Raw genomic sequence first — 21,033 nt, 5'->3', positions numbered from 1 at the left:
TAGCTTAGAGCCTGGAGCCTGCTTGGGATTCTGTGTCTCCCTCTCTCTCTGTCCCTCCCCTGCTCATTCTCTGTCTCTCAAAAATAAATAACATTAAAAAAATTTTTTTTTAATGTGGCACTTTGGTACATCTAGAGAATATACCTAGGAAAAGGCAGGCAGTTTTCCTTTTTTAACCAAATGTGTCTTTTGAGGAAATTATCCTTCCAGACATGTGGGATCTCCCTTTTCTTGGGCTTTCAGGGGTTTGCTAACAAAATTTCTTCTACTAAAAAAATTAAAAATAACAATACTAATAAAATAAAAGGCTCAAATCAAATGTCAGTTCCCCAGTGAAAGCCTTTCCCAACTTATATCCACCTCAGTTTCTAAGAAGTTAGTTCATTCTGTGCATTCTATTCTCACCTTTTTTGGTTTTACGTTCATTTATTTATTTTGAGAGACACAGAGAGAGAACATGAGCAGGGGAGGGAGAGAGAGAGAATCCCAATCTCGACGTGAGACTTGAACTCCCTACGCAGGGCTCAAACTCCTGAACCGTGAGATCATGACCTGAGCTGAAATCCAGAGTCAGACGCTTAATCTGAACAGGCACCCCTCTTCTCACCTTTCTGATAGAACTTAACCGTTTTGAGATTCTCACATATATGCCAGCCTCCCTCTCTCGCAGGACCACTGAGGTCAGGAGCTCTGTGCTGACATTGCCTACCCCCAGGCAGCTCTGACTCTGCTGTGTCCCCTCATTTGCTGGCTCCTCCTTCTCACCCACTGCTTCAGCGTGAGCATTCCCATGAGTTCTAACCCTGGCCCTCTTCTCCTGCTACTTAGCTTAAGCACCCCTGCTCCTGGTTTTAACCCCACTCGTATGCAGTGATCCAAGTCCATTCCTCCACTCCAGACTTTTGTCTTGAGCCCCAGACCCATAAAACCAACTATCTAATGAGCTGGGATGGATGGTAGCCTCCAGATGCAGTTAGGATGAACCTTGTCATCCTCCCCCTATATGGACCTCCCCACATGCAAGTCCCCTTACAATAACGGCACCACATCACCCGTTATACAGGTCAAATTTGTGAGTCATACTGACCACCCCCTTTTCCTTCATCCAAATCAATCAGATGGTTCTCGTTCCCAGTGAAAAAATGCAAACTGTTTTGCATAAGTCCAGTGGCAGGCAAGGCTGGTAAATATTTAACAACTAGCTTTCCAGGCAAAGAAAACAAAACAAGAACACGCTGATTTACAAATTTGTCAACATCCATGCCATAAATACTCCCATTACGGCCGGTTTGAAGCTAACCACTGTGATGTCACTGAATCCACCGAAGCTGGGAAGCGTGGCCAGTTGCAAACCATTACATAGTATATACACCATATAGAGACAATAAAACTAATAATATTCTCAAAAAACACAGGCAATAGTAATACGTAGCAAAATAAAATAAAAGCAATCTGTTCTGAGTATTCAATATTTGTAAATTACTTAAGTGTAAATTTACATAATTCAATTGCTTATAATGGCTGAGTGACAAGTGGCTCTCAACATTCCTGAAAATGTAACCATGGGCACTTGCAAGCAGACAACTTTATGGTCTAGAGCTTGTCTGACATCCAAGCCTTACTTTTCTTCCTGTGCGTCTCTTCTCTTTAATCCTATGCTTTGTTGACATTAGAACATTTGCGCCTGCCTAAATAAGCTGCCTTTGCCAGCCATGTTCCTGACGCTCACAACCCCTCTTGCTGCAACCCATCCACCTGACAACACCTCTCCCCATTCACCTGGCAAACACCCATTCATCTTTTGAGGCTTAAAGTCATCTCCTTTATAAACCCTTTTCCCAATCCCCTACCCCCTTCCTCTGAGCACCTTGTGCACGTTGTTAGCATGACACCTGGCTCGCATTTATTGTTTACCAGTTTAACTTTGCTACTAGACCATGTTGCCATGTCTCATGTACTTTTTGGTACTCAGATACATAGGCCCTTTAAAAAAGTTGTTGAAAAATTAACTATAATACTAGCAGACACTCAGTAAATGTCGAGTTGATCCCGTATCTCCCAGGGACCAAGCATTGTTTTCCTCAACAACTTCCTGTGGATTGCTGGACACTTCTTACCTACTCCTTGTTGTGGCTCCCGCTCTTTGCCACTGTATCCTCTTCAGACCCATGAGCTCAATCATTCACTTAAAGTGTTGCAGTTATTTGTTACAGTGGAATGAAACTGGGTACAAAAGATCTGCGAAAGAAAGAAGAGAGAAAGAAAGAAGAGAAGGATAGAAGAGAAAGATAAAAGAAGAAAGAAAGAACGAAGAAAGCAAGAAGACAGAGAAAGAAAGAAGAAAGAAAAAGAGAAAGAAGAAAGACAAGAACGAAGAGCAACAAAAGGATAGAAGCGAAAGAAAGAAAAGAGAAAAGAAGAAAGAAGAAAGAAGAGAAAAAAGAAAAAGAAGGTAAATGTACATGTACATCTTTCTGAATTGTTTTTAGCTTTATATAACAAGCCAACCTCTTCCTTAGAGCAATTCCAGCCACAGAGAAAGTAACATGTCTTTGTTTGGACCTCATTGACCTTACTGCTGCCACCCAAGATGCAACCCAGTAACTTCCAATATTCTGCTGACAATTTCCCTGCTCTAAGCTCTTCCCTAAGCCCCAAGGCTCCAGAGACAGTTCTGCTGTCTTTAGAGCTTCTTCAACCAATGATTCCATTCAGCATTAGTCAGTCCTTTCTGTGCCTTTTTCTAAACCCACTGTTCTCCTCAAACCTGATTCTCTCCCAGACCTTTATGTTTCAAAATTCTCTCTCCAGGCCTTCAGCTACTGACCACAAAGTCTTTTTCTCAGGCATACTGCCCACATGTCTACAAAGTGATTACATTTTCACTAGTCCAGGCCCCAGTGGGTAGGAGATTCCTCTCCATACCTGTATTATTTGAGATGTCATTCCCTGCCTAGCTTTCAACCAATTTTGCGCAGGGACAAAGATTACCTTCCTGTGCACCAGAATTGCTTTATCTAATGTGCCCAAGTCAACTGGTTCCAGGGGCAAGAATTCGATTTGATTCTTCTCCAGCACAATACTTGGCATAGTTAAGCGCTCAAATCATATTTGCTGCATGAAGCAAAAGAACAGATGTTTGAGTGTTTTCTCATGAAAAGGACCCAGAGACTCACACAACACCAATGAGACTTTACCCCCAAGTCACTTACAGTCTAGGAAGGCAGATTGCCAAGTTCTTGAGCAGTTATAAAAATTTCAGGCCAACTTAGATCTAAGTTGATTACTCCTCCGGTCTTGTTTGACCAATCAGTTACCACAGTGGGGCCTGACAGGTCTTTGACTAAAACACACAGATGAAATGGTTACACGCTACCAAAACCTTTCACTCCACGAGCTCTTAGTACATTGACAGTGAGCTTTGTTTCTTTATAGAACATGCTCTTAGTATCTTTCTATTAAAAATAGCATTTAAAAGGTTCATTCTTTGGATAAGTCAAACTGAGGCACAACAGTTACGGCCAGGATGGAAGTTTCCAGATGAAATCTGGCTGGCAGCTGAACAAGTTAATGGATGCAGCTCTCAGCCCCTCCCCTCTTGTCCAGCCAGACAACTGTTACCCCAGGGCAGAGGGAAAGTGGTCTGGCAACTCCTGACAGATGGACAGCTGACAGAATGGACCCTCCCCTAGGCCCCAGGCCTTGTGCAGCTGTGCTCCGGCCTTGTATACAATCGGCTGTCTCCCCCAGAGGAGGGGAAAGAATTGTGCAGCCAGAAAGAAGCTCTCAGCGGGAGGGAGGTGGGCGGGATTGACTGACACACGAGAGGGCTGGCTTTTTTGGAGGGCTCTTAGCAACGGCCCCGGTTTGACCCTCCTCAGCTAGAAGAAAATCGAATCAGTGTACCATTCTTCCAGGCGCCATGCAGCATCAGCAACTGAACGTCAAGGCGGCCTTCCTTCCTTCCTGTTAATTACCTGCTCTCTCCCATTTCAGGATCCCCGTCTCTGCAAAGTGCTTCTGGAGAGGGGACGCCACGACCACCACCCAGCCCCCTTGCTGCCTGGGGTTTCAGCCTTGATTGTGAGTCCTTGTACATCACCTCATCTCGTCCCATCGATAGGCGGGACCGAGAGGGGCGTTCCAGCCCCCCTGGACCAGCAGGGGCTTTATTCTAGAGTCACTGGCGCGTGGCTGCGCTTTCCCTTCGCGTTGGTAGGTGAAACCCCAGTGGCTTCATTGGCTCCTTGATTTAAACCACGCCCGGCTTTCTGCCCGCTTTGCTGCTGCTGGGCCAGGCCGCCCAGCCACGTCCCAGCCCCCGTTCGCAGGGAGCCGGGCCGCTGCTGCTATTGTGTGGATGCCGCGCGTGTCCTCTCTTCTCTTCCAGAGATGGGCTAACAGGGGGCCCGAGCTATGGCTTAAGCCGAGAGGTGCAGGAGAAGATCGAGCAGAAGTACGATGCGGACCTGGAGAACAAGCTGGTGGACTGGATCATCCTGCAGTGCGCCGAGGACATAGAGCACCCGCCCCCCGGCAGGGCCCATTTCAGAAATGGTTAATGGACGGGACGGTAAGGCCGGCGGCGATCTTGGTGGCCAGGGCAGTGGGCTGGGAACCCCTCCTGGACTTTCTCTTCTAACAGGAGGCTGCAGGTGGGGCTGCGGCTGCCAAACTCTGTGTCTCGCGGGGTGGGAATGGAAATGCCTTTATTTCTTCGGGGTGGAAGGTCTGCGCTCCCCGCACAATTCCCTTCCTGGCTTAAGGACTCTCCACCCACCTGAGACATGGCAGCTTCCTTGGGAGTTGTTGCCAAATTAAAAGCCCTTTTTGCTTTCTCCAGTGGGAATAATCAGATAAGGATTTCCCTTGGATTTCTCCAGACTTTTGGTCCATCAGCGCGTGGGGTGCGGGGGGGGGGGGGGGATAATTATTCCTCCCCCCCGGGGAATGGGTTAGTTACAAAGTACAACAAAAGAAAGGGTCAGAGAGACTAACCACCTTCCCATCCTTCCCCAAGCCATGCTGCCTGGGGTGCTGGATGTCTCGAATGCATGGGTTCTCAAGAAACCGAAGGGAATCCTTACTTGGTAACTGCTTTTCTGACCAGATGCTCTCGTGCGTTTGGGGGTTGGAGACTGCTGATTCGAACAAGCCCATCTTTTCCCCGCAGGCTGTGATTTACTGTTACATAACAGCTATCCTACGTTTCTGTTGGGTCGCCCAGGACTTGGGTTACAAGCATCTAGGAGGAGGGTACCCGGTTCAGCTCTTTTATACCTCATTGGCACATATGGGTTGAGTTATTGAAGGCTGATTCTGATCTGCCCTTTGAGAGAAGAAATAATATTCGATTCTATTTTTTGACCTCTCCTCCTTCCATTGAAAGTCTGGAAATCACGGGCTCATCATCACACATTGTTCCCTATTTGTAAACATTCTTTCCCTCCCCCAGAGAAAGGAAGGGAGGAGCCAGCAGGGAAGGGGGTTCCCAGGATGCAGGACCCACTGTAGCCAGGAGCAGCCCTGGGAGTGAGGCCACCTGGGTCTCTGGGGTTTGGCGTGCGAACCTGGCCACCCAGCCCGGAGCCGTGCCTTCCTGGGGCGCAAGACTTGCCTCTGCCCAAACCCGGAAACCGTGCGCTATAGGCCTGGGACTCACTTTGCATTAATGATGGATAAATACAAAGGGAAACATTGATTTTGTCTCCCCTTTCTCTCTTCAGGTCCTGTGCAAACTGATAAACAGTTTATACCCACCGGGACAGGAGCCCATTCCCAAGATCTCAGAATCAAAGATGGCTTTTAAGCAGATGGAGCAAATCTCCCAGTTCCTAAAAGCTGCAGAAATCTACGGTGTCAGGACCACTGACATTTTTCAGACGGTGGATCTATGGGAAGGTAAACAGCCCTCATGCCTTTGGGGTTATTCCCCCTCCCCCTCCACTTTGGCCATCTCTTTGGGAAACCTGTTCACAGTGTTCTTCCTTATGCCTGTGTGTGCCCCTGTGGGGGTGGAGGGTGGGGTGGAATGGGGGTTATCCGCTGTGGCCCCGGGGCACTGTTAGCTTACCGCTTTGTGATATTCTATTGACAAGGCTACCCTCCTCTGAGGGAAGGCGCACCCTGGGGACATGGCGGGGGACCTCAGCAAACCAGCACGTAAACAGAAGCCTCCATGGAGAGAAAGCTAAAATGGTTACATGGATGCCTTTCATTCCTGTTACCCCTCCCACAACGTACTCTTTCTGAACAAATGGTAGCTACTGGAAGAGAAGGGGGGCTGGGTGGTGAGCGTGCTTCTGACTCACCGGCAGCAACAGGGCTCGTAGACAAAGCCGCCTGGTGCGGTCTGTCATTCAGTCTGAGAAATCAAGAGCACCCCAACCTTTTACGAAACGATTATCTGAGGGCTTGGTGACTGTCCCTTCCAGATATATATTCTGCTCAGAAAGTGTGAAATGTGATTTTTTTTTTTCTTTCACATTTGTGAATTGACTTGTGAGGCATAAGTCTTATGAGGCATAAAAGTCAAATCACATTTCTGGACGTATTTGACAGTCCACCATTACTGGGGGAAATGGTGTGAATGGAGACACGGCCCGAAGTTGGGACCTGTGGTCATAGTGCTTAGTGTTCCCCTGGGCCCGAATGTGTGTGCCCATTCGTGCCACGGTTCCATGCCAGGCTGGCCAGGCACTGGAGCTAGGGAACAGTTCAAGCAGGCCTTCCAGGTAGGCTCTGCTCACTCATGCTCAGTCCCTGGCTGTTAGCAGTGGTGCGCCCAATAGGATGCCCAGGGCAGCGACCCAAATGGCCCTCCTGATAGTGAGAAGGGGGTAACTTTCCTGTGATCGGGAGACATGGTATTTCAAGAGGTATTTAGATGATGGATGAAACAGATTTCTAGCAGAGGACCATCCTACTAAACAACTTCTAAAGAAACAATTGCCTCCTTAACCCTTACACCCCCTCTGTGTCAGGCAGAGAGCTGGTATTTCCTGTTTCTCTCACGTGTGAGTTGTTTAAAATCCCAAGACACCCATCACGTAACCTGTGTTTTGCCATTACTTAGAAAGTCAGATATCCAGACCTTCAGGCCAGGCCATTGGACTTCTTGGCTACTCACTTCCAAATCTCGTGAATGTCACAGTTGAGACTTGGTTTCTGCTCTTTAGACCAAAACGATGATGATTTTCCCAGCTAATAAAGAGAGCCCCTGCCTATTGATATCTCCCCGTACCGTAGGCGTGGAACAAGCACTTTACTGTGTAATGCCAATTAATTCTCCTCCAGTTCTATGAGGTTGTTATTAATTTTCCCATTTCAAAGAGGATGAAGCTGAAGCTTGTCCATGAGTACTTGTACGCATCGTATGGCCTGTAATTAGCAGAGCCAGGGCTCAAACTCGAACTCTCTGAGGCCAGAAAATAGGGCCTCACTAGTCTGCCCTGTCATGCTTTGACCAGGAGGCTGTTTTCTGCACCTGCACCATGAGTGTGCTGGTGAGTCATAACAGGAGGATGAAGAAGAGAAGGAGGAGGAGGAGTCAGGACTGTGTGGGACAGAAGGGTGGAGCCCCTGTATTAGGAGTTCATGTGAATAGAAGGGTGAGCCCTCCACCAAGCGCAGGAAGTATGTAGGAAGAGAAGGAAACTGGGAAGTCTGTGGGACATGTGGACCCCGAGCTTGCTTCTCTGTCTTTACTCGACTGACGATGTCTTACTTGCCTTTCCACTTTATCAGAGATCACGCAGGTAAACTTACATCCCGGAGGTGCTGGCAGTGACGAGGAGGGGTGTAGGGAGCCACGGTCCCTGATTAACAGAGCAGGGGGAGGTCTACACCACCTGTCCCAGCCCTGTGTGTTCATACTTCTTAAGGGAGAGGGAGGTCAAGAAGCATGAATGAGACTGTGGTCGCCTAAGGTAGGGTCGTGGACAGGTGGGCTCCAAGCCAGGTTAATACTCCTAGAAAAAGGAAACCAGGCAGACACGGAGCCAGGGCAAAAAGGATGAAGCTTTAAAGGAAAAAAAGGAAGGGGATTCACTCCAAGGGTGGCTGACCGAGTATAGGTAACCATGACTGACACTAACAAAGCAGATGCCTGGGAGTGTCCACGGCCTCCCGTGGGCCCCTTCATGGGAGGACTGAGGTTCTGGAAGAGTCATTCTAAGGGAGGGGGCCTCTGGATCACTGACTGAGGCTCAAGCCAGAGCTGGTTACCATACAATGGAGCAAGAGGTAGGAAAGTGGGTTGCTTTGGGCAGAGAAGGGAGGGGCGGGCTTGGCCTTGAGCAAGGCCAGGGTGAGACCCAGGGTACTGAGTGAGAGAGGCTGGGTGCTTCCTGCCAGAGCCAGTTGTCGCTCGTGTCTGGGGATGAGCAAGCCTGAATCAAAGGGATGCTGCAAGGCAGGGTCGGCATGTGTCAGCGTGAGGGTGCCCGTGTCTACTCACACAGCTATCAAGCTGGCCATTGCTTGGCTTCATGCCGCATCCCCCCTACTGCTCCGACGGTGGTTTTCCGTTTATTCCCATTCCTCCTGATGCCACGCACTGGGCATGGCATTTATTCCCATTCCCTCCTGATGCCACGCACTGTGGCTGCTGCGGGTCCAGCCCTTCTCGCTTGGGCACTTCTCTTCCTCCTCTGCAGGCACTTTATGCTCAACAGCTCTCTGCCCCCTGCCCCCCATCTCCCCCGCTTGGCATCTTCCCAATAGGGTTCTGCTTGCCCACGGCTGCCCAGTGACTCCATGTTGCTCTGAGGTTGCAGACAAATGAAGCTGCAGGAGGCCAGGCTTGCAAGACGCCCTCCCATTTAGGCTTCAGTTAGACAGGCAGGGGCCCCAAATGGACCATTATCCTGAAACCCCTGTTCGATGCACAGTGAGATGTTGGAATGGACTTAGGAGCAACCAGAATAAAAGGTCCTGGGCTTTAAAAAGGAACCCCAGGCCTGAACAACGGCCCAGAAAACAACCCAACCAAAGGATATTAGAAACAGAGCTACTGAAGTTCCTCTGGGAGGAAGCTGGGCATGAGCAATCCCTTTCAGGGCTGGGGAGGAAGCTGGGGCCGCTTAGAGCCCTGGGAGAGGACTGAAGAAGTCTTTCTCTTGCATGAGGGCAGGTGGATGCTGGCAGGTTCCTTCTGGATTTGTGGAGAGTGCCGGGAGGGGGTGGGAGTGGGGCTGTCTCAGCTGCCCATGACTCAGGAGAGCATACCGGAGCTTAGACGTCAGTGTCTTTTCTGTGGAGGGAAAGTGAGAAGGAGACGAGGGAGGAGCAGGAAAAGGAAGTATGTGTGTTTGTGTGTGAGAGAGACAGAGAATGAGAGAGAACATGGGAGAACTAGGGGATGTGCTGGTAAGAAAGTCTCAAAGAAAACTTACCCTGGAAGGTGGTACAACACAGATTTCTAAGACCGCCTGGTTCATATCTTTGGTCCACCACTTATCAATTAACTTTTCTAAGCTTTGATTTTCTCAGCTATTTCACAGGGTTGACATGGGGATTAAAGGGGATGATGCATTAGAAGTTGCTTAGCAAAGTGTCTGGCAACCGTAGAGCATAATATACGGTGGCAAGGTAAAACGTTACTACAGTCATTGCCCTGTCCCTTTTTAGGACAAATTGAAATGTGGGGGTGGCGGGAGCAAGGCTGGAAAGGCACATATTCTGCCTTGGAACAGATGGACTTCATTAATGGCTTCATACAGAAGCCGGTAATGTTGCCTGGATGGCATTGGCCCTCTGTCTGTCGTGTGGTGCTTCACTGCATCGGCCGTCCTCCAGTATGGAGGGGCCGGCTTCACGGGTCACCTTCTGACTTTTTTCTATCCTGTGGTCATTACCCTCTTGACATCTTTCCCCAGAATATATTGCTTTGCCAATTCCAGACCCAGAAGATCTTGGTACAGTGAAAGAGCATGAGTTTGGAGTGAGATAGATGGGTTGAAGCTCTTTAGCTACATGCCAACTTTGTGACTTGTTTCAGTGCTCAGCTACTCAGAGCCTCAGTTTCCTTCTCTGTAAATAAGTCTAGCACTTTCCTCGGAAGGTTCTTGTAAGGATTAAATGTATAAAATGCCTGTGACCGTGCCTGGCTAATAGACACCTAATAAATGTTGGCTTCCTTCCCCCTATACTATAAGTCCATCAGCAACTACCTTTTGGTTTCTTTGCATAGCCACATGGTGAACAAGCGTTAGACATGTAGAATTCTAGAATGTCAGAGCAGGCAAGACTCAAAGATCAATCCAATCTGATTACTTTTCTCAGGAGTCCTACTGACAAGGATCCTGGCCACATGGTTTTGCCCTGCCCCCCTGTTCCCTTTCCTTGATGACTAGGAGTCGGGGGAAGAGTGTGGTTTATATTGGGTGGGGGGAGTACCTGGCAGTCCAAATATATTCTCTGGGGAGGTGGCTCTATATGTGTCATTCCGTAACAGCAAGAACAAGGAAACATTTCACCCAACTCGAGAGACACTTGGGGGTCTTGTGAGGTACCTGTAGTGACTTGAGTCATCATAACATGCCTGCTGCTTGCCGTCTCCTTTTCTGTCAGAACAGCCTCCGCTGCTCGGACTTTGTTTGGCGGGTTTTTCCTTCAGCCGTGGTTCTTAACCTCGAGCCTGGTAGGTGTATGAAAACACAGCCCCCAGTGTTTCTGAGGTATTAAATCTGGGGTGGGGCCCAGAAATTTGCATTGCTTACCAATTCATAGGTGATGCTGCTTCTGCTGGTCTGGGAACCTGGCTTTGAGAACCAACAGAGTGTCTGCAGAAAGGCAAGCGACAAAAATTTGTGAAACTCACAGAGCAAGCCCAGCCTACTCTCTGACATTTCTCCTTTGACCGTAGCAATATTTTCTCAATCTTGAGGAGAGAATTGGGGGCTGTGCCTAAGTTATTACTCAAGGAAAACAGAAATGATACCAGAAAGATGAAAACAGCCAGTATTCCAAGAGTAACACAGATGAGTCAAGACGGATAACAAAACAAAGTAGCTCTGAAGCAAAAGTTTTGACTGTAAACTGTGAAACACTTGTATTTTTTAAAACCACTTATTTATTTATTTAGAGAGTGAGAGAGAGCACTAGCAGGGGAGGGGCAGAGAAAGAGGGAGACAGCGAATCCCAGGCAGGCTCCCTTTATGGTAATAGCGCTCAAACTTATGGGTAATAAGAATCCCTGGTTGGGGGGGGGGGCGGGAGAGCCTTGTGATTGCAGAGCCCTCGGGCCCCACCCCCCTGGAAGTTATCATTCAGTAGTCTGAAGTACAAGACCACACTTGGGGAAACACCGCTTTGTGCTAATGCAGGAAAGAGGGCACACTCAGTTGTCTGAGCAAAGGTTTGCCAGGTTGAGTACAAGGGAGGCTGCTACACCACCATCTCATTTTTATAATTGCAAGTCTAAATATCAGCCCCTCCTGTAAGAGGAGGCTAGAAGAGTCCAGCTCACCTGATCAAAGTGTTGAGCTGGTAACGCACATTTGGCCCCTCCGATTCCATGTGTCACTTCCCTTTTTATGGCCAGTGGTCTCACTTTTAGGTCACCACCAAGGACTCAGCATCTAGAAATTCCCAGTCCTTCCCAGTAGTCGCTACTCCTTTTAGGAGAGTCCTCTTCTTTTTTTTTTCTTTTTTCTTTTTTCTTGGAAGAATAGCCTTGAGCAGTGTTTTCAGGCTGCCTTGCCAAAGTATCTAGGGTGTAGCTTTCAGGGAGCAAAGAGATTCCAAGCTGCCGGACTCCGAGCTGGCTCCCAGCTTGGATCAGAGCCCTTCTAATTATTGACTTTACCATTTGACTTTGCGGAAGATGTCTCCGAAGGGAGGAGTTTTTGCTTAAGGAATAGCGTGTAGTACTTACCGTGTGCTAGACCTCGCAATGTTTTTAACAAGTGAAAACCCGAGTAGTGGAACAATGCTTGCCTCTCCATCTGGCTGTATCCGAGTCATCTCAGGAGACTGCTCCAGAATCAGAATTTTAAGATTTGCATGTATTTCTTTATTTCTTTCTTTTTTTTTTTTAACGTTCATGTATGTTTGAGAGAGAGAGAGACAGAGTGTGAGCTGGGGAGGGGGCAGAGAGAGAGGGGACACAGAATCTGAAGCAGGCGCCAGGCTCTGAGCTCGAACCCACGAACCATGAAATTATGACCTGAGCAGAAGTCAGATGCTTACCGACTGAGCCACCCAGGTGCCCCTCATTCCTCAGGTAGTTCTGGTAATCAGCCTAGTTTGAGAGCCACCGTGCTTCTCAAACTTGCATAATGGTGTAATCACCTGGCGAGCTTATTACAAATATAAACTCCCAGCCTCTCCCCAGGCCTACTGAATCCATCTCTAAGGGGAATGACCTCAAATTCATATTTTTAAAGAGAGGTCCCCCCCACTAGCCCAAAAGTAGTCCAAGAGGCTTGGGAAACCTTGTTCTGAAGTAGGCCGTGTTCTAGGCAGATGGTATAAAGATTCACAGATCTTCCTTAACCTCACTGCTCCTTTGGACATTTAATATGTGACCCCCCAGTTATAGAAATCAGCCTCTACAAATGGTCCCTTCCCTCCAGCAACATGTGATCTGGGCTTCTGAACTGGCAAGAGAGGTGAGGCTAGAAAAAGGCCCTCTCGCCATTTCAGCACTTCCGTGCTGGAGTTCATGAGGGATGTCTGTTAGAAAGCTGAGTAGAGGGGCGCCTGGGTGGCGCAGTCGTTAAGCGTCCGACTTCAGCCAGGTCACAATCTCGCGGTCTGTGGGTTCGAGCCCGCGTCGGGCTCTGGGCTGATGGCTCAGAGCCTGGAGTCTGTTTCCAATTCTGTGTCTCTCTCTCTCTCTGCCCTCCCCCGTTCATGCTCTGTCTCTCTCTGTCCCAAAAATAATAAAAAACTTTGAAAAAAAAATTAAAAAAAAAAAAAAAAAAAGAAAGCTGAGTAGACATGCCAGGAAAGCAGATAGACAAGTTAGAGGGGCAGATTCCTGCTCATAGTGTTACTTAGAATCTGGCCAGGATGAACTTGACCCGCACACTGATGGGGGGACTCTAGGCCCCAACTCTTCTTCTTGACTTTAACCTTATTTGAGTTGCGACCTGGAGAAATTATTCCAGACAAAAACGCTCAGAGACTTATGGCTCTCGGGGTTGGTACCGTTGAACTTATGGGGCGCAAGAACAGTGACCCAGTTTTGTCCCCCTGTGCATTCCCTCTGGCCTGGTCCTCACACAGCCACTGCCACCCCTGCAGGTTATCTCTGATCACCAAGGAATGTGCCACCACAACCAACCTGCAGTGGGGACCCATGGCTGATGGTGGCCTAGTGGACTGTTTGTGGGCTTTGCATTCAGACACCTGAGCTAGAGCCAGGCTCTGGTTTACTTGCCGAGTGACTCTGGGCTCGTTAATTAACCTCCCTGAATTCATTTTCCCATTCATACACTGGAGGGAATAATATCAATTCCACTGGTTTGATACCATGTATAAAAATATCTGGCTTATAATTTATATCAAATCTCTTGCCTTGGGACCTTCTGAAGGAAAACTTTTCCAATGTGTTTTTGTCAAATGACGCCTCCTTCCCTAGCTTCTTTTTGCCCAATCGTGTAAATTGCTTCCTTCCCACCTTCCAGGATATATCTTTCCTTGCCAACTTTTCCCCCTCCTTCCTGCCTGGTTTCATGCCGTTTATATGACACCAGCTAGCTCCCCTGTGAAGGGGGCGGGTCTGTGCTAACACAACCTGCCTCTGCACCCGGGGCTCCAGGGTCATATCTGTGGCTGGGTTGCTGGCCGTCAGGCTGCACGTTCCCCCAGATCCTGGACTTCCTCGACCTGTGCTTTCCAACCACCAGAAACCGATTTCCTGTGTGGCCCTTGTACAGAGTAGGGTTGAATGGTATACTCTAACCTTCCCAACCCTCCCTGTGCTTAATTTTCTCTTTAATGGCTCAATGCCTTAAGAGCAAACCCTCTCTCCATCTCTTTCCACAGTGATCCTCAGAATATCATCACTACAGCTCTATTAAAAAAAAAAAAAAAAAAAGGATCGCGTTACACAGTGACAATTACAGAAAAGCTTTTTATCTACGAGAAGTCATTCTAGTAACCACCTCTGGGTTTGCTCTTAAGTCTTATGATTCCTTGTGCCCTCCCCCACCCATCTGCTGCCCAGACACTTCCGTTCTGTTCTGCACGCCCCCCCCACCTCCTTCCCCCCGCCCCCAGCACTGTAACTATCAGCTAACCCCGCCAGGCCTCAGGATCCCCGAAACCGCCCTGTGGTTAATGAGGTAGGGAAGAAAAGTGAGGGAAAATGAATCTACTTTTTCTTTCTTTTCTTTCCTCTCTCTCTCTCTCTCCTCTCTCTCTCTCTCTCTCTCTCTCTCTCTCTCCTCTTTGAATAGATGGACATCCTGAACTGGACTTCCTCTGTGGACCTGAATTGTTTATTTCATTAGACTTCTACTCCAGTCTTGTTTACCATCTGCCTTTCTCCTGTAATTCTGTATTCCCCAGTGACCAAGCCGCAGCAGCACGGTGGGGGGAGAGAGCACAGATGGTTCGCTCAGTGCAACGAGGGCCTTTTAGTATTTGCCCTTAACTTTTGCAGCTTCACCCCCCCCAACCCTACCCGCCCCACTGAACGCTGCCTTCCTTGCTAACACTGTGCCTTGAGCTTTGCACCCCATATCCCGTGCCGTGCACGGATCTCTGTCTAATCCAGGGCTGACCACGAGGTAGCATCTTTCCCAGCCCCGGGCCTGGCAGTCAGCTGGGAGGGAGGAAAGGAGAGAGGATGAGAGGAACAGGCTGACTTTCAGGGTCACTTGCCTCCTCTGTGGATTCAGGGTCACTGGGCTCCTCAGGGCATGCCCCCCCTTTCCCACTGTATGAAGGGGCACACCACACATCTCTCTCTCTCTCTCTCTCTCACACAGACACACACACACACACACACACACACACACACACACGGCAGCTATTTATTATTTCCATTTAGCTCCTTCCAAGCTGCACAAAATAAAGGGCCTATCGTTTGTGTCACATTGAGTGCTTTCTGTGTTGATTTGCTTGCCTTCATTTGCCGGCCTCCAGCCCAAAGAGCAAAGTGAATACCCTTTGAATCAATTGAATACGTCAAGTGAATACAATTGACGCACATGGGTGATTTTAGACCCTTTTAACCCAGAGAAAGTAAAAGAGAGGAGCCACCTGGGGTTTGGCACATTGAATCCAGCCAAGCAACTCCTTTCCAGTTTCCTTTTCCCCCTACCCCCAGGTCCTGAGGAAAGTCATCTTCTGCGGACCAGCTCGCAAGCCTACCCACAGGATTTCCCCTTGCCACAGTCTGTAGAACCCACAGAGGCAAGGGCCTCTGCTCAGAGCAGGGACCTACTTGTAATCTGGGCTGACAAGTGTTTGGAATGTTTTATTCATTCGGCAACTATGAATGAGTTAGAAACTGGGCGAGTCACATAGAGACTAGCCAGGTAGTTTTTTGTTCTTTTCTGGGAAGTTTGCTATGGTTATCTTCGGGGCTTTGAGAAGTATTTGGTATCCCCCTCTTGAATGGGATTGGCCTACAGCCTCCCATCAGAACTTCCTTCCCAGAGGACCAGCCCCATCCTTCCAGATTCCTTAGCCCTGACACATGCTTGGCTTAATGTCTTTGTTGGCTTGTAGGGAAGGACATGGCGGCTGTGCAGAGGACTCTGATGGCTCTTGGCAGCGTTGCAGTCACCAAGGATGATGGCTGCTACAGGGGAGAGCCATCCTGGTTTCACAGGTAAATATCCCTTCCTGCCACCACTCCCCATGCTCCACTCGTCAACCGAGGAGGGTGATTTTTACGAGAAAGAACATCTGGAGCGCTAGAGGCTATTTCAACACAAAGCACTCAGGGCCCCCACAGCTGATTCCCCAGGAACAAGGGAAGACTGATGCTGTCATTCAGGTCAACAGCCCACCCAGGGCAGAAAGGATTGGGGGTTTCCTGTGGGATACTGGGACCCTCCGGCTCCGGCTGTCCTGTTTCTCCAGAGGCTGAGCAGGACTGACTGACTTTTCTCAGAGGTGGCTTGAGGTCTGCACTTGGTTTTGTTATGATCCAAGGAGCCCTAAAGTAAACTTATTTACTTATTTATTCTTGAACTTAATGAAGGGAACATATGTCCTGGTTAATGCCTGTTGTCCCAGTGTATTTCTTTATTTTTTTTAAATGTTTACTTGTTCATTTTGAGAGAGAGAGAGAGAGAGAGCGAGCACGTGCATATGAGCAGGGAGGGGCCAGAGAGCAAGGGAGAGAGAGACTCCCAAGCAGGCTCCACACTATCTGCGCAGAGCCTGATGTGGGGCTCGATCCCACGGATTGTGAGATCATGACTGAGCCAAAATCAAGAGTCAGATGTTTAACCAACTGAGGCCTCCCAGGCAACCGCCCAGCGTATTTATTAATAGCTGTCTCTTTCACTTTCAAAAGTGGCATGGTCTGGATAATATATTATGTGGTCATATCACTAAAGGATTTATTTTCTTGTCCTTGTTTAAAGGGTGGGGGAAGCAAGGAAGGTGAAACTCCACCCAATAGCTCAGGGGGCCTTGGAGACAAAAGAGTACTTTGTAGCAGATAATTGACCCTTCATTTCCCTAACCTGGCTTTCTTTTTCTAGACAGTTGTAAAAAGTTACCCCCTTGTGTCATTTAAATGAACCCTGTCTGAAATCTCCTAGATTTTGGCCAGTTGAAACTCTGCTTTTAGTCCCAGCTTTGCTAGTGACATATCGTGGTTTATATGACCCACAAAACCAAAATTAATTACTACCTGGCTCTTTACTGAAGTTTGCTGACCTCTGGGTAAGAGTAAGAAAATTTCCCTCCTTAACTCCTAGGTCCTACAGCTCTAAAACGGGAACATTAATCCTTGGGCCTACACAGGGAAAGGCCGAATGGGATTTATGACATGCTTTGTAAGAAGACCTGACTGTAATTTTCACAAGGGCTTGAGGTAACTTTGAGAGAGAGGGTGACAGGAAAGTTGTCTGAGAGTGAAGTCTTCAGAAAGGAAGCCACTGACTCTTTCGTGGAAATTCTGAAAAATCATCTGGGTTCTAAGGAGTGGAGAGCTCCTGTGTCATGGAAGGGCCTATTTGGAGTAGGGCTAGAGCTCATGATAGGACCATAGCCCAGGGTAGGAATATAGCCCAGGATAGGAATAATGATCAGAGTAGGACCATAGCTTTAGGCTGGGGCCATAGACCAGGTAGGGACTAATAGATCAAGGTAGGACCATAGCTCATGATAGGATTATAGCTCAAGGTAGGGCCTTGGCTCATGGTAGGGTCATAGCCCATGGTGGCCATTGCTCAAGGTAGGACTGTAGCTCAGGGTAGGATCACAGTTCCTATCAGTACTATAGTTCAGTATAGGGCCTGCTATTCTATTTGGTGGCCTTGGGTTCTGTTTGGTGACCCCATAGAGTCTTTCTAACTACGTGTCTTGGGAAGGACTTGAAAACTGTCAGAATGACATTATTCCATCTCACTTCCCCTGCCCAGGAAAGCCCAGCAGAATCGGAGAGGATTTTCAGAGGAGCAGCTTCGCCAGGGACAGAACGTCATCGGCCTGCAGATGGGCAGCAACAAGGGAGCCTCCCAGGCAGGCATGACCGGGTACGGGATGCCCAGGCAAGATTCATGTAAGATGCTGCCTCCTGCCCCCCCGTAGAGAGGACGAATTCCACACCACGGTCTCTGTGATAAAGAATAGTTAGTCACCTTCTGACCTTCTCTTTCTCAAGCCTCGCAGTTTCTGGTTTTTGCAAGTGCTGCCTTTCTGCTGAGAATCCGCGTTGCCTACTGCTGCCACCTTGTGTTCATTTAGAACTATGCAAAGACTCCGCCTCCTCTTCCTGAGCTCCCTCTTTGCCCAAGAGTCTCCCTTGTCTGATTATTTATTTATTATTTATTTGCCAAAACTCCCCTCCTCAACTTATTAGAACAGACCTAATAAACAAATTAGTCTTGTGTCTTCAAACGTAAACTTCATTCTTCGCCGTAGGGTCTTTGCCACGCGGGGCTGGCCTCCGTCTATTCACGGGGCCAGCAAGATGGGATGAGGCTTAAGCTGAAGGTGTACAACTATAGGCTCCCTCTGAGGAAGCCCTGATCAGGTTGTGTTCTATGTCTCAGCCACGGAAGTGGAAGTTTAGACATAGTTTTGCCCACTCTGATAGCCTAAAGCCAGGAGTTCCAGAACAAGGTCTTTGAGTCACTTGGGCAAAGTACCTACCTTGTGCTTATGATGCTGGACTCTGGGCGGGGGGAACCCGGAAAGGAGCAAGCCGAAGCCCCCGTTCTTAAGGGGGCTCTCATATAGAGGCCCAGGAAGTATTTGCTGGGTGGGTGGTTTTATCAAACAGCGGGTGACGGTCGAAGGAAAGAGCGGTTGTTACTTCTCTACCAATCTTTCCCCTGCAGGCCAGACCCTGGGTCTGATGTCCACGTTGATATGGTTCTTCATAAGCCAAGCATTAGAGGCGATGTAGATTGCTCCCTTACACTCACTTACAGGGTCTAAATCCATAAAACTGCTGGGTATTGCCGAAGACAGACATCTAGCTAAGATGGGAGAGGTTCCAAAGATTCTCTCATCTGTATGAAAACTAAGAAGGCCAATAAACTTGGAGACCACTGTTTAATTTTATTCTTTCCTACCAGTAGAAACAAGAAAAAAGTGATTCATTTAGTAAGAAAAGAGAGAGGCCTTTTAATCCATATAATGAATTTTAATTAACAAGAAAAGGTAAAATAAATGAAACTATAGATATTGCCACCTCCTAAATGTTTGGGTGTTGGCTTTTCAGACCCTGTTCTCTGCAGTTCCAGGCTTCCAGAGGGATTTCTATGGGATCCGCATTGGGGTGGGCGGCGCTGCTTAGGAGGCAGAATCCCGGGTCCCCATTTGTTCTTCCGAGAGAGCATCATTGATCTTATCTCTTTTCTATATTAGGATTCAGCATAAGATTTTAAGGACTTTTAATATTAAAAAAAAAAAAAAGGATAGCCTGAGTCCACAAAGAACATAATGTATCCTTCAGGAGCCCCAGAGACTTTCTAACAGCCACTGGTGAGGTTGTCCATTTCTGGAAAGATGTCCACATGACATGGCAGCTGAACCTTTACCTCAGAGTTGTCACAAAAAGCAAGAGAGGCGGGGTTGATGGGAAAAGAGTAAAATAAGACTGGGAGGAATTCCTGGAGAGATAGAAGGTGTCAGGACCCTGTCTGGGATTGGGAGTGGGGGCGCGGGAGGTAGCCTCCATCAGTGGGGGGATAGGTTGGCATAACTTTCAGGCTTCGCCTGTTCCGTTCCCCCACAGTGCCCTGGCACCACCACTGCTACGCCAGAGACGCGAAGAGGCAGAGAAACAGCAAAATCAGCTCAGGGCTGGAAGGAAGTAACCCACCAAATCTAGGGCGGTGTTTGAGCGGCAGCTGGGAGTGAGGAGCAGGTGGTGACACTGATAGCCTCATTTGCACCTGGGCCTTTCCTCCTCTTAGCACGACCCCAACCAGCCCCTCAGGCTCCCACCCCTGAGTCCCATTGGTTGATGACAGCCTGGGGATGAGGCTGTTAAAAACAAAATTGAGGCCCTAGGGGGAAGGTGTACTCAAGTCATAGGGATTGACTAGGAGTTAACACAGAATGCGAGAGCCTAGTTTATAATTCCAAAGACTACCTGCCTGAATATAGTATTTCCATCTCCCAAAAGTGGCCAGAAGCGATCCAGACTGAGGTCTGAGATTTCCGCCCCTTTATCCACTTTGTATTTGCAATCAAGGTAGCAGATAACCTCAGGGCAACATGAGCTCCTGGACCCTATCTGAAAGACTCTTGAGGAACAAAAGTACCATCATCAAAAGACACAGTAGATCACCCTTACTGGATTAAGCAGAATTCGCGGACCAGACAGAAGAATCATTTCAAAGGAGTCTAATAAATATGCTAAAAATGATAAGGGAAAATACTGGAAACATGAAGTAATAATCCACTATGAAGAAAAATCAACTGGTGATATGGAACATTAAAAAAATAAATGAAATAAAGATTGAGAGTGGAAAGGATAAATGAACAAGCTATAAACTGGAATATCAAACAAACTCTGTAAAAAAGACATAAAGTGTAGGGACGCCTCGGTGGCTCAGTCGGTTAAGCGTCCGACTTCGACTCAGGTCATGATCTCGCGGTCTTTGAGTTCGAGCCCCGCGTCGGGCTCTGGGCTGATGGCTTGGAGCCGGGAGCCTGCTTCCGATTCTGTGTCTCCCTCTCTCTCTGTCCCTCCCCCGTTCATGTTCTGTCTGTCTCTGTCTCAAAAATAAATAAACGTTTAAAAAAAAATTAAAAAAAAAAGACATAAAGTGTAAATATAAAAAAACATTAAGTGATAGGAGTGAAAAATCATATCATTGAAACTTCACAAGGAAGGAAATAATCAATACAGGGGAGGGAAAATTTGAAGAAATGATTTTGAGAATTTCTCAGAAAAAAAAAAGCAAACCAAAAACCTAAGGACTCAGTTTTAAAAAGACTTAGAAAGATTCCAAAAAATAAATGATAGAAGACCTCAGCAGAAAACATTGTAGTGAAAAATGTGCCATTAAAAATAAATACAAAACTCTCAAAGCCTTTAAAGAGTAAAAGCCCATTACATGTAAGGGGGAAGAATCAGATTAACACTGAACTTCCCAACATAAAGTGATATTTTCAAGATGCTAAAGAGAAAAAGAAAACATTACACATGATTTTCTACATAGCAATTAATTTTTTAAGCCCAAAAGTAGAGCAAGAATATTTAAACAAAAGCCCTCTGAAAACATAATTGGGATTAAGGTATTCAGTAAGAAAATATATTATTACCAGAAAAGGCTACTTCGTATGGAAAATGAGATATGTAAATTAGAACATTTTATTCTTGTTTAAATAAACAAGGATGAAACAATAGAGAGAGAAAAAATTATATCTATGACAATT

At 47.6% G+C, this 21,033-nt stretch overlaps 1 protein-coding gene across 1 annotated transcript; it reads left to right on the top strand.

Annotated features, from left to right (window-relative positions):
- Positions 1-4,256: 4,256 nt before the first annotated feature.
- On the top strand, positions 4,257-18,030 carry TAGLN3 (transgelin 3; the record flags this gene model as incomplete). Its single annotated transcript, XM_030328458.1, is given in 5 exon segments — positions 4,257-4,542; positions 4,545-4,573; positions 5,727-5,901; positions 15,688-15,790; positions 17,559-18,030. Coding segments are annotated over 5 exon segments (762 nt in total), but the record flags the coding sequence as incomplete, so codon positions are not given.
- Between the last annotated feature and the right edge of the window lie 3,003 nt (positions 18,031-21,033).

The sequence above is a fragment of the Lynx canadensis genome, chromosome C2 (genome assembly GCF_007474595.2).
Source record: "Lynx canadensis isolate LIC74 chromosome C2, mLynCan4.pri.v2, whole genome shotgun sequence".
NCBI lineage: Eukaryota > Metazoa > Chordata > Mammalia > Carnivora > Felidae > Lynx > Lynx canadensis.
The sequence above is the reverse complement of the archived record's forward strand: the minus strand, read 5'-3'. Positions and strand labels throughout refer to the sequence as shown.